General features: G+C 44.8%; 1 protein-coding gene across 2 annotated transcripts in view; it reads left to right on the top strand.

Moving 5' to 3' along the window:
- LOC126413322 (ankyrin repeat and LEM domain-containing protein 2) overlaps positions 1–13,282 on the top strand; it is a 147,725-nt gene that overhangs the window by 37,530 nt on the left and 96,913 nt on the right. For both annotated transcript variants that reach the window (XM_050083227.1, XM_050083228.1), the window contains 2 exons: positions 7,758–7,910; positions 8,007–8,224. In XM_050083227.1, coding sequence (XP_049939184.1) covers positions 7,758–7,910; positions 8,007–8,224 — 371 coding nt within the window. The remainder of the gene's footprint in view (positions 1–7,757; positions 7,911–8,006; positions 8,225–13,282) is intronic.

The following is a 13,282-nucleotide window of genomic DNA, read 5'->3' as shown; positions in this document are numbered from 1 at the left end:
CTGAGAGTGACACATCATCCCTTGCCACCCAGTGTCATTGGTGAACTCTGGCATAGGGCTGGATCAGCATGCAATTATGAGCCCACGTAAGTTGTGTTGAGAAACAGCTAAAATAACTAATTAAACAATACACCAGCATCCAAAAGAGTACTTGTCAGCTTCTGTTCAGTATTGGTCTCTCTCCCATTTTAGCTGTTACACACAATAGATCCCTTGAACAAAAGCGGTGTCCAGTAATTAGAAGAAAATATGTCACGTCTATCTATAGGAATGGTAGCAGAAGTGATAAAAAAACCTTCCATGCAACATCACTGATACTCATCTGTTGCAGAATCTTAGTATTTATTCTGTGCTCAAACAAAGTGAGGTATCTGTAATAGAATTATCTCCTCCATGAAAGCTCCATGTGGGTCTGGGGGTAAGAATAGGTCCGAGGTATTCCTGCCTGTCGTAAGAGGCAACTAAAAGGAGTCTCTCACTTTTCGGCCCTATAAGTTCACATCCCATTTTATGGTTTGACCTGCCACTTTCCAAATTCTACAGAAGTGTGGGCCATATGGGAAAGGACATCTTACGTGGTGCATGAGTTATTCATAGTGCCTTTAGATTCGATCTCCTGAATCTCTTGTCATGGCTTTGCATCTCCACCTACAATTCAACTATTTGGGTAAGGACACTTTGCGGGGTATGTCATCTTCTTCCGTTGTCTCCTGTCCTCTTTCGCCCCCATGGCTATTGGATTTCTCTGCACTCAATATCCAGCATGGTAGCCAGTCCATTGTGGTGGGGCCATCATGTACCCATTTGGTGGTAGCCCCCGACAACACAGGGATCGTACTGCTGAAGCCCGAGCTGTAAACTCCCCACGTATGCCAAGGAGTAGATGCTTGTCTTCTGGGGGCATCAGGACTCCCAGCAACAGCCATCGTGTCAGGTGGCATTTGCTGTGGCTGGGTGGCACCTTTGGGGAGAGCCCCTGATTGGAGTTGGTGGCATCAGGGCAGATAATCCACAATGAAATGGACTAAGTCATCTCTTGCTGTTGACCACATGGTGCCAGCAGCCTCTAAGAAGGGCAAGATCGATTACAATGCTGACAGATATGACCCTTGATCATTTCCCTCCCTCACTACAACATGGGAAGAACGTAGGGCTACAGAAAGAAGAGAGCCATATTTGCCTCAGTATTTACTCTGTAGCAGAATGGATGCAGACTCCTTTCTACCTATGAAGCATCAGTTTTTTGTTGAACATCTTGAGGATAAGTTTGGGGAAGTGACAGCACTGTCCAAGATGAGAAGTGGTGCAGTCTTGATTCAGACAGCATCCCCAGCCTAATCCTGGGTGTTACTCACTTGTGACTGACTGGGTGATATTCATGTTTCCGTCACTCCCCACAAAAACCTCAACATGGTCCAGGGGATTATTTTCCATCGCAACCTCCTCTTGCAGTCTGACGACGAGCTCCCTGTCAATCTAGAATAGCAGGGTGTTCATTTCATCTGGCGTGTTTACAGGGGACCCAAAGACAACAGGTTTGCTACTGGTGCCTTCATCTTGGCCTTTGAGGGTGATTCATTGTCTGAAAAGGTCAAGGTGATGGTTTACCACTGTGACGTTAAACCAGACGTCCCTCCCCCTATGCAGTGCTTTAGGTGCTGGAAATTCGGGCACATGCCTTCCCGCTGCACCTCCAACACCACATATCGAGACTGCGGACGTCCACTGCATCCAGATACTCCCTGTGCACCTCCTCCCACTTGTATTAACTGCGGAGAGAAGCACTCCCCCTGCTTGCCAGACTGCACAGTACTCCAAAAGGAGTGGAAAATCGTGGAGTAAAAGACCCTGGACCGGTTGACTGACGAAGAGGCTAAATGCAAATTTGAATGATTGCACCTCGTTTGGTTGACGTCCACATACGCTGCAGCTACATTACCATCGCCATCACAAGTACCAGACATGCCACACTCTGTGCTACAAACACTGGACCCTCCAGGCCTCCAGAATACATCTGCCCCCTTGGTGCTAGGGGGAAAATCTCCTTCCGTTGCTCCCAGAGTACCTACTTCGTACTTCGGGAGCAAGGCTCCCCCAGTGAAGGGAACATCGGTCCCCCTCCCCGTGCCTTTTGATCGGCAGTCAAGATCCTTGGCACAAATTTTGCGGTGACACGATGCATGGCCAATTCATCAGTCAACATTTGTTGACATGTCCCATAACCAATACCCACTTCATCCGCAAGGTCTTGAATGGTTCGACGTCGATCCGCACGAACCATTTGTTGAAGCTGGGCAACAACATTGGCGTTGTGCGGCTATCAGGCCTTCCAGTGTAAGCATCATCTTCGACATCTGTACAGCTGGCCCTGAACCGACCATGCACTCAAACACAAGTGTATGGCTCATGCTCTGTCCCCCAAACACACAAGTGTGTGTGCAAGAGTCTCTGTAGCACTTTTCTCGAGATTCGCACAGGATTTGATACACACGTGCTGTTCTGTTTTAATTCATCAGATATACAGCTCTTGCCATCTAGTGGTGCAAAGATCTACTATTCTACTTTCCAGATTGCAGCACCAGTCCCGAAAGTTTTGGATTCCAATTCGTATATTTTCCTCCAGATGGTGCAATACCCTGAATGCATTGACTGCACTGATTCATCAACCCCTAAACCTTTCCTACTTTTCAGAGATTTTAATGTCCATAACCCCTTGTGGGGTGGCACTGTGCTTACTGGCCAAGGTAGAGATGTCATAACTTTCCTGTCTCAGCTCAGCCTCTGCCGCTTGAATACTGGGGCCCCCACACATTTCAGTGTGGCTCATGGGATGTACTCGGCCATTGATTTATCCCTCTACAGCCCAGGACTTCTCCCATCTGTCCACTGGAGAGCCCACAATGACTTCGTCATAGTGACCACTTTCCCATCTTCCTGTAACTCCCCAGTGCTAATCCCCTGGATGTCTACCAAGATGGGCTTTAAACGAGGCAGACTGGGATGCTTTCACCTAGGTGTTGAATCTCCCCCACATGGTACCATCATTGTGGTAGTTGAGCAGGTCACTAGAACGATCATTTCTGCAGTGGAAAACACAATCCCATGTTCTTTAGGATGCCCCCAGCTTAAGTCAGAAAGAAAGATGGAAACAGGAGGTACGTCTCGACCATTGGGTGTCATACGTCACCTTCCCAAGTCTGGACGAAGATCAGACATGTTTGTGGGTACCAGACCCCGAAAGGTGTTACTGGCATTAACATCAATGGCGTGTTATCTACCGACGCAATAACAATTGCGGAGCACTTTGCTGAGAACTATGCCCAAGCCTCCACGTCAGAGAATTATCCCCCAGCATTTTGCACCCTCAAATAGTGGATGGAAAGGAAAGCCCTCTCATTCACTGAATGTCACAGCAAACTGTATAATGCTCCCTTTACAGAGTGGGAGCTCCTCAGCGTCCTTGCACACTGCCCAGACACGGTGCCTTTGCCAGATTGGATCCACAGTCAATGATCAAACATGGCAAAACATGGCAAAAACCTGCTTGATGTGGATAACTGTCAGCCCATCAGCCTCACCAGTGTTCTTTGTAAGCTGCTGGAATGTATGGTGTGTCGGCAGTTGGGTTGCGTCTTGGAGTCACGTGGCCTACTGGCTCCGTGCCAGGGCTCTACCGCTGATAATGTCCCTTGAGTCTGCCATCCGAACAGCCTTTTCCAGATGCCAACACCTTGTTGCCTGTTGCCATCTTTTTTGATTTATAAATGGCTTACAACACGACCTGGCGACATCATATCCTTGCCACATTATATGAGTGGGGATACCAGGGGCCGCTCCCAATTTTTATCCAGAATTTCCTATCGCTCCATACTTTCAAAGTTGGTGCCTCCCACAGTTCCCATGTATCCAGGAGTATGGGGTCCCACAGAGCTCTGTATTGAGTGTATCTCTATTTTTAGTGGCCATTAATGGTCTAGCAGCAGCTGTCAGGCTGTTGGTCTCACCTTCTCTCTATGCAGACAACTTCTGCATTTTGTACTGCTCCGCCAGTACTGGTATTGCCGAGAGGTGCCTAAAGGGAGCCATCTACAAGGCGCAGTCATGGGCTGGAATCCATGGCTTCCAGTTTTCAGCTGCAAAGTTGTGTGTCGTGTACTTCTGTTGGCAGCGTACCATTCACCTGGAACCAGAACTTTAACTTAATGACAATCCACTCACGGTAGTGGAGACATAACAATTCTTAGGACTGGTTTTCAAGCCTGGTTGACATGGCTTCCTCATCTTCGTCAGCTGAAGCGGAAGTGCTGTCAGCACCTCAATGCCCTCCATTGCCTGAGAAACACGAAGTGGGATGCAGCTCTACAGAGCCTTTGTTGCATCCCACCTTGACTATGAGAGTCTGGCTTATAGTTCAGCGGCGCCCTCAGCATTGTGTTTACTTGACCCACTGCACCACTGTGGTGTTCAACTGGTAACAGGAGCTTTTAGGACGAGTCCAGTGACCAGTGTCCTGGTGGAGGCCGGAGTCCCTCCATTGAAGGTTAGGCATGCACAACTGCTCGCCAGTTATGTTGCACACATTCGTAGTTCTCCTGAGCATCCATTACCGTCTCCTTTTCCCAACCAAGGCGGTTCATCTCCCGCACCGAAGGGCCAGGTCAGGGCTTAAGATTGCGCTTCGCGTCCAATCTATTCTGTCTGAAGTGGAGTCCTCACCTTTACCACCTATACTTGAGATACTTGAGGTCCATTCATGGAAACCTCCATGGTGTACACCTGGGCCGAAGCTTCGTCTGGACCTTTCACATGGTCCTAAGGACTCGGTTAACTCTGTGGCTCTCCGCTGTCACTTCCTCTCAATTCTTGACATGTACTGGGACCATGAAGTGGTTTACACTGACTGCTTGATGATGACTGATGGTCACGTTGGCTTTGCGTGTGTTCATGGAGGACATATTGAACACCACTCCTTGCCACATGGCTGCAGTGTTTTCACTGTAGAGCTGGCAGCCTTTTCTCGTGCTCTTGGGTGCATCCGCACATGCCCTGGCGAGTCGTTTCTCCTCTGTACTGACTCCTTGAGCAGCCTACGTGATATCAACCAGTGCAACCCCTGCCGTCCTTTGGTAGCGACCATCCAGAAGTCCATTTATGCCCTGGAACGGTCCAGTCATTCCATGGTGTTTGTGTGTACCCCAGGCCACTTTGGAATCCCAGGAAATGAACCTGCTGACAGGCTGGCCAAACAGGCTACACAGAAACCTCTTCTGGAGATCGGCATCCCTGTAATGACCTGCGATCATTATTACACCACAAGATTTTTCAGCTTTGGGAGACGTAATGGCGTAATCTCAGTACGCACAACAAACTGCGTGCCCTTAAGGAGACTACGAATGTGTGTAAGACCTCCATGCAGGCCTTTCTCAAGGACTGTGGGTCTCTGCCGGCTCCGCATTAGCCATACGTGGCTAACACATGGCTACCTCCTCAGTCGCGAGGACCCACCTTGGTGTCACTGTGGTTCACATATGACTGTTGTCCACATCTTGCTGGATTGCCCACTTTCAGCTCTTCTGCTGCAGACTTTTAACCTCCCTGCCTTCGGTGTTGGGCGACAGTGTCTCAACAGCAGATTTAGTTTTACATTTTATTCGTGAGTGGGGTTTTTATCGTACCATCTAAGGGTGGGCATTTAGCCTCCTCTCTGAGGTTGCCAACCCCCTTCCATTTTAACTCTGTTGCACTTTATTTGCATTTGTTTGTCTTGGTGGTCATATTTTCCCTACATATGTTCATCTCGCCTTCTGTCTTTGGGATGGACATTGTAATGTGTTGCAGAGTGGCTGGCTCATCCTGTTTTATTATTGTGATCACCCAGTCCAGACCATCTTCTCTATGGTTTTAATATCTTCTTCTTCATTTCCTTGTGGTGTGTTTTCCCCGTTTTTTGTTCATTCCATTCGTTTTATTTTTAGGTGTGGTGTTGGGTGTTTTTGTACCTTGAGCCTTGCTTGTGTCAGGAAAAAGGGATTGATGACCCTGTAGTTTGGTCCCTTTATACCCCAAACCAACCAACCAATCCTCCATGAACCAGTATAGATTGTGAAAATATTGTTTTACAAATGTAACTCAAGCTTTTCTCACATGGCATCTTGAAAACCATGGATTAGGGTTGCATGGTAGATGCCATATTTCTTGACTTCCAAAAGGCTTTAGACTTAGTATCACACATCACTTATTAATGAAAATATATTACGTGGAGTATCAAGCAAAATTTGGACTGCATTAAAGATTTCTCAATAGGAAATATTCAGCAAGTTGTCTTGGATGGGGAGTCATTCACAGATGCGGAACTAACTTCAGGCATGTCACAAGAAAGTGTGTTTGGTCCTTTGTTGTTCATGTTGTATATTAGTGACGTGGTAGACAATATTAGTACCAACCCCAGACTTTTTGCAGATAACAATAGGAAAAGGGGATTCTTAATTACTCTCAAATCCACTCTGTATTTTTATCGCAGATCTAGATTTCAGCTATTGAATAGCTACCTTCAGTGCATTTAAATTGAATCATATAGACAGCTTTTGACCACATGTGTTGTTATACGATTTTACTACATACTTCGACAGATTCTAACTGAGGCTATTCTTTGAAAGACAACATGTGGTCAACAGCTCAGTTTAAATGCATTGAAGACAGCTGTTCAACAGTTGAAATTTAGATCTGCAATAAATATGCAGAGTGGATTTGTGACTGACTGCTGAAGCCCTTTGTCTTCTTTTCAAATTTACTACAGCCACTATGAATAACTGTTCCAATGGAATCAAACTTGGCAGTTATGTGTAATGAAGTATCTTCTCTGGAAAAAAAAGGCTATGCAAATATTGTCAGATTTAGATATGCTTTCAAATCATTGCAAATTTTGATAACTTTCCTTAAATGTTAGACATACAAAATTGTGCACTTTACAAAATGCAGGTTAGTAGTCTCTTGTGACTTAAACTTCAGTGAGTCACAACTGGAATTGGTAAACTCGAACAAATGACTGGGTGAAACAATTTTTTAGGGATATCTAATGGGACGATAATATAAGTGTTGTCATTAGTAAAGCAGGTGGCAGTCTTCAGTTCATTGTTAGGATAGTGGCAAAAATACGAAAGACTGTTTACAAAACACTTGCACAACCCATCCTATGCTATTGCTAAAGTATGTGGGATTCATACCAAATAGGACAAACAGGGGGTGTTGAAGATATACAAAGAAAGGCAACACAAATGGTCACAGGTTTATTTGACCCGTTGGAGAGTATCAAGTGAATGCTGAAAAACCTGAACTGGTGAAAGCTTTTAAGTAGATACAAACCATATCATGAAAGTCTATTTACAAATTTTCAATAAAAAACTGCGAGGAATCTTAGTTAAGGTTAAGGCTCCCTACCTATAACTCCCACAGGAGTCATAAAGACAAGTTTCATTATAGTGCAGACAAAAGTATTTAAGCAATCATTCTTGTAGTGCTCAATATGTGAATGGATAATAAGTGGTACAGTGAGAAGTATCCTCTGCCATGCACTTCATTTACAGTGGTCTGCATAGTATCTCTCTCTCTCTCTCTCTCTCTCTCTCTCTCTCTCTCTCTCTCTCTCTTTTTCATTGTGTGGATAGCCTGGTTTTCATTTTTTTTTTTTTTTCCTTCTGCTGCATACGGATATTACAGCACTTTTGCAATGTTCAACTTTTTCAATTTCTCAATTTCAGATGATTTGCAGCAGGGCCCCATCTTCAAATGCAACGGATGTCAAGACTATAAGAAATCTTTTGGAGGAACAGTTCTATGTCCCAGTGTTGCGGTCTGAAGATAACTCGCTGCCACCCACTGTTGGGGAGCCTTTCAGCCCATCTCGGCCTCCAGTAATTTCCACATAAATATTTTATTTTGATTTTTTACGTTCAGGACTGTGTAGCTTTTAGAGGCTATATCAACTAACATTTTGTTTTCATTTGAAGGCTCTTGTACAACATGTAGTCAATCCAACTGTTGATATACATGCCTATGCTGGACCGATGCCTCAGGAAGAAGCAAAAATTTTTCGTAAGAAGTGGAAGACACCACCTCGATCTGTGTCCAGTTCTGCAGGAACACCGACAAAAAATGATTCGCCTTTGGCTTTGTCCACAACAGTAAGATTAATGGACACCGAGAAAGGGTTAGAACGAATTGGCAGGTAAGATGATTGCTTTTTAATAACTTTTAATTTTGTTCCATATTTGTCTCTTTCCTAAGGAAAGAAATATTTTTTCTAAAAGTTTTGAAGTGTATCACTTTTATATGCATATTGGCAATACTGGACATTATGGCCAACAGTTCTATCTCATAATTTATTAGTTTACTTGACTGAATTTTCCTTTTTTCTGTGACATCTTTGTCTTCAGTCCTGGTACACTTGAAATCCCTGTGACAGAATACTGTAATATGTTGCTAGAGGAGCCTACAAGGAAGTGGCGCAGCCCACCTCTGCTTCACCAGTGGACTATGACACTTTGTTTTGGATTCTTTAGTGGCACACTAGGATTTGTATCTGTATTACAGAAATGTACCTGCAAACGAAAAGAAAGTAATTACATAACTTCATTTTTGAGGTGGTAATTAAAACTTGGACCACCCACATATCATGCTTGACTCTTTGCACTGAAGATACACTCTCAGAATTTCTACAGTTAACTCTGTATGTTGCCCATGTCTCTCTTGCAGAATCAGCCATTGGAGTTGAATGAACATCTTTTGATGATGGCCTAGGCATTCTACACACAACTTGTTTGAAACATGTCTCTGTTTATTTGAGTTTCTCTCTCACCTATTAATCTTACTTAGGGAGGTTATCAGACTGGCAAGTAAGTCCTTTTTGGTGACTCTGGTTGGCACCTCCTTCTCCTACAATTAGTTTGATGTGGGCATTCCATTTCACTTCACTCAACATGCATGCTCGTAGAAATTGAGTGATAATAATTGTTTCTGAAGATTGCCAACTGTGCGAGTGAAACATTAAGGGCATTCCTATCTTTTTTCCACAAAACAATACATTTACCAAAGTGTTGGGTCCCTTTCAGTCCTGGACCAAGTGTTAATGTTCTGAAGATCGTGCTGCATTTTGTGGGCATTATGGTAACTCATATATATGCAAATCACTCACAAACAGCATTGTGAAGTTTCAGACGTAATCCTTCATGTCATTTAAGTAAATTTTGAGTAGCAGTAGCACTATAACACTCACATTGTAGCCTTTAAGTCACTTTTGCATCTGAAAATTTCTTGCAGTGAAAACCTGCATACTAAGCTCTATTTGCTAAGAAGTCCTCAGGCCACTTTGATATTCTGTAATCCTGTATTGTGTTCACTAGGCAACACTGTGGAACATGGTATTAACCAAGAGCTGTTATCCATTGTCTTCTGGATCATTTTGATGGACTTTTTGCAAAATCGATGCTCATTATTAGAGATTTCCAGTCACCAGAATAGTCACAATATGCGAACATAAAAAACATTTCATAATTGGACATCATGCTGACATCAATAAGATAGGTCTGTAGTGATGTCTGCAAGTCCATCAACCCTTCTTGAAACCTGGAATAATCTGCACCTTTTGTTCAATCAGTCAGAGTGCTTTGTTGTTCCAGTGATCTATATATACATAAAAATCTTCAAGAAGACTTCCTAAAAAATACATTCACATTCAGTGTTAACAAATTTCTCTTTAGGAAACAATTTTCATGATCTTCACTATCCAGATAGGGGATCTCTTGCCAAACATTGCAGTCTCACTTACATGGTGTTGCGGACATTGGTGAAGTTACCAATAGTTCCAGCATTTCAGTTGACAACCTGTGTGAGCTAGAAAATTAACATGTAACTGTCAGATGTGTACAAAGATGCATCTGAAGATTAGGCATGAATTCTCAAAATCGTTCATTCAGTAAAACTTGTAATAGTGCAACTGCAATCTGAGGCTACTTTATTTATTGCTATTGCTGTCACGTTTCCTGATAATTACAGTTGACTATGTTCTGTTACTCTTGTTTTACTTTTATTGATATTCAACTTCATAATACTTTACCACCTCTGACAGAATTACAGTGTTATTGGCAGAACTCAAAGTTCTAATTTGACCTTCGTGAATGTTATTTTCATTTTCAGCTTTCTCCTTGGTTTCCTATACTAGTTGCTCATTGTACAGATGGAATATTTTATAGATTGAGTATAACTCCTTTTTCAACTTCTGCCTTGCTTTTGGGTTCCTGGACACTGCTGTTTGTTTCATGGATAACTTGTGGATAGCCTTTCATCCCTGCATTTTATCCCTATCGCTTTCAGAATTTCATAGAGTTCACTCCAGTTTTTAAAAACTTTCTCCAGACCTTCAAGTGGTGTAATTTGAAATTTGTGTTAAGGTCTAAGCCTACACACTACTTAATCTAACTTAAACTAACTTACACTATCGACAACACACACACACACACACACACACACACACACACACACACACACACACGAGGGAGGACTCAAACCTCCGTCAGGGGTAGCCGTATGGACCGTGACAAGGTGCATTAGCCTGCTTGGCTACCCAGCGCGGCCAAGTAGTGTAATAATAAGTTTGCTTTTCTTTGGTAAATCGTCTAAGATTAGTGTGAGGTTGATATTGCCTTGCATGTTTATCTTACTGAAGATTTTTTCTACAATATACCCATGTGCGAAAATGAAACATGGGAGGTAAACAGTTTGGACAGGAAGAATGTAGAAGGTTTTTAAATGTGGCATTATGGAAGAATGCTGAAGATTAGGTGGGTAGATTGGACAGTTGATAATTATCTGCTAAATTGAGTTGGCAAGAAACAAAAAACTTTAGTAAAGAAGGGGTTGGTTGATAGGGCACATCCTGAAGCATGAAGGAATCATCGAATTGGTAACGGAGATAAAATGGTAAAGGCGGTAAAAATTTTGGAGGGAGATTGTTGCTTGACTACAGTGAGAAAGTTCAGATTTTTGTAGGTTGTAGTAGTTGCACAGATTTGAAGATGCTTACACAGCATAGACTGGCTCGGAGAGCTACATTAAACAAGTCTTCAGACTGAAGACAAGAAATACTACTACTATACACTCATCCGACAAGAAATTTCATTCTTTCTGACGCCATACCGGTACTTCATTGGATCCCTTTGTATCTTAACTCCAACCTACACTCCTGGAAATGGAAAAAAGAACACATTGACACCGGTGTGTCAGACCCACCATACTTGCTCCGGACACTGCGAGAGGGCTGTACAAGCAATGATCACACGCACGGCACAGCGGACACACCAGGAACCGCGGTGTTGGCCGTCGAATGGCGCTAGCTGTGCAGCATTTGTGCACCGCCGCCGTCAGTGTCAGCCAGTTTGCCGTGGCATATGGAGCTCCATCGCAGTCTTTAACACTGGTAGCATGCCGCGACAGCGTGGACGTGAACCGTATGTGCAGTTGACGGACTTTGAGCGAGGGCGTATAGTGGGCATGCGGGAGGCCGGGTGGACGTACCGCCGAATTGCTCAACACGTGGGGCGTGAGGTCTCCACAGTACATCGATGTTGTCGCCAGTGGTCAGCGGAAGGTGCACGTGCCCGTCGACCTGGGACCGGACCGCAGCGACGCACGGATGCACGCCAAGACCGTAGGATCCTACGCAGTGCCGTAGGGGACCACACCGCCACTTCCCAGCAAATTAGGGACACTGTTGCTCCTGGGGTATCGGCGAGGACCATTCGCAACTGTCTCCATGAAGCTGGGCTACGGTCCCGCACACCGTTAGGCCGTCTTCCGCTCACGCCCCAACATCGTGCAGCCCGCCTCCAGTGGTGTCCAGACAGGCGTGAATGGAGGGACGAATGGAGTCGTGTCGTCTTCAGCGATGAGAGTCGCTTCTGCCTTGGTGCCAATGATGGTCGTATGCGTGTTTGGCGCCGTGCAGGTGAGCGCCACAATCAGGACTGCATACGACCGAGGCACACAGGGCCAACACCCGGCATCATGGTGTGGGGAGCGATCTCCTACACTGGCCGTACACCACTGGTGATCGTCGAGGGGACACTGAATAGTGCACGGTACATCCAAACCGTCATCGAACCCATCGTTCTACCATTCCTAGACCGGCAAGGGAACTTGCTGTTCCAACAGGACAATGCACGTCCGCATGTATCCCGTGCCACCCAACGTGCTCTAGAAGGTGTAAGTCAACTACCCTGGCCAGCAAGATCTCCGGATCTGTCCCCCATTGAGCATGTTTGGGACTGGATGAAGCGTCGTCTCACGCGGTCTGCACGTCCAGCACGAACGCTGGTCCAACTGAGGCGCCAGGTGGAAATGGCATGGCAAGCCGTTCCACAGGACTACATCCAGCATCTCTACGATCGTCTCCACGGGAGAATAGCAGCCTGCATTGCTGCGAAAGGTGGATATACACTGTACTAGTGCCGACATTGTGCATGCTCTGTTGCCTATGTCTATGTGTCTGTGGTTCTGTCAGTGTGATCATGTGATGTATCTGACCCCAGGAATGTGTCAATAAAGTTTCCCCTTCCTGGGACAATGAATTCATGGTGTTCTTATTTCAATTTCCAGGAGTGTATATATTTCTCTTTTCATATTCTCTAACTTGCATACTCTAATAAGGGATCAAGCGTTTCATGCTCTGACCCTCAGAATACCTCACCCCCCCTCCCTCCCTCCCTCCCTCCCTCCCTCTCTCTCTCTCTCTCTCTCTCTCTCTCTCTCTCTCTCTCTCTCTCTCTCTCTCTCTCTCTCTCTCTCTCTCTCTCTCTCTGTATCTGTGAGACAGTTTCTGGTCATATGTACCTAAAGGAGAAAAGTCAGTACTGGTGATAAACATACACACAAATGCCCCATCCTAGATTTCATAAGTAATTAACTTTTTCTGATAACAGTATTTCTATGAGAGGCCTAGCCCTGAGATCCAGTTTTAGGACAGTTTTACCTGTGGAATATTTTATCCAGGAGGGTGCCATCATCATTAAGTCATACAGTAGAGTCTGTGTGTATTTGGGAATTACAGTATAATGGCTGTAGTTTCCCCCTGCTTTTAGTTACAGTAACAACATAGCAAACACACTCCACACTGGCTAATGTTACTATGCCAGATCAGTCAATCATTCACATATTGCCCCTGCAACTATTGAAATTCTGCTGCCCTCCTTCAGGAACCACATGTTAATCTGGGCTCTCCATAGGCACATAT

This window comes from Schistocerca serialis, chromosome 7 (genome assembly GCF_023864345.2).
Source record: "Schistocerca serialis cubense isolate TAMUIC-IGC-003099 chromosome 7, iqSchSeri2.2, whole genome shotgun sequence".
NCBI classification, from domain to species: domain Eukaryota; kingdom Metazoa; phylum Arthropoda; class Insecta; order Orthoptera; family Acrididae; genus Schistocerca; species Schistocerca serialis.
The sequence above is the reverse complement of the archived record's forward strand: the minus strand, read 5'-3'. Positions and strand labels throughout refer to the sequence as shown.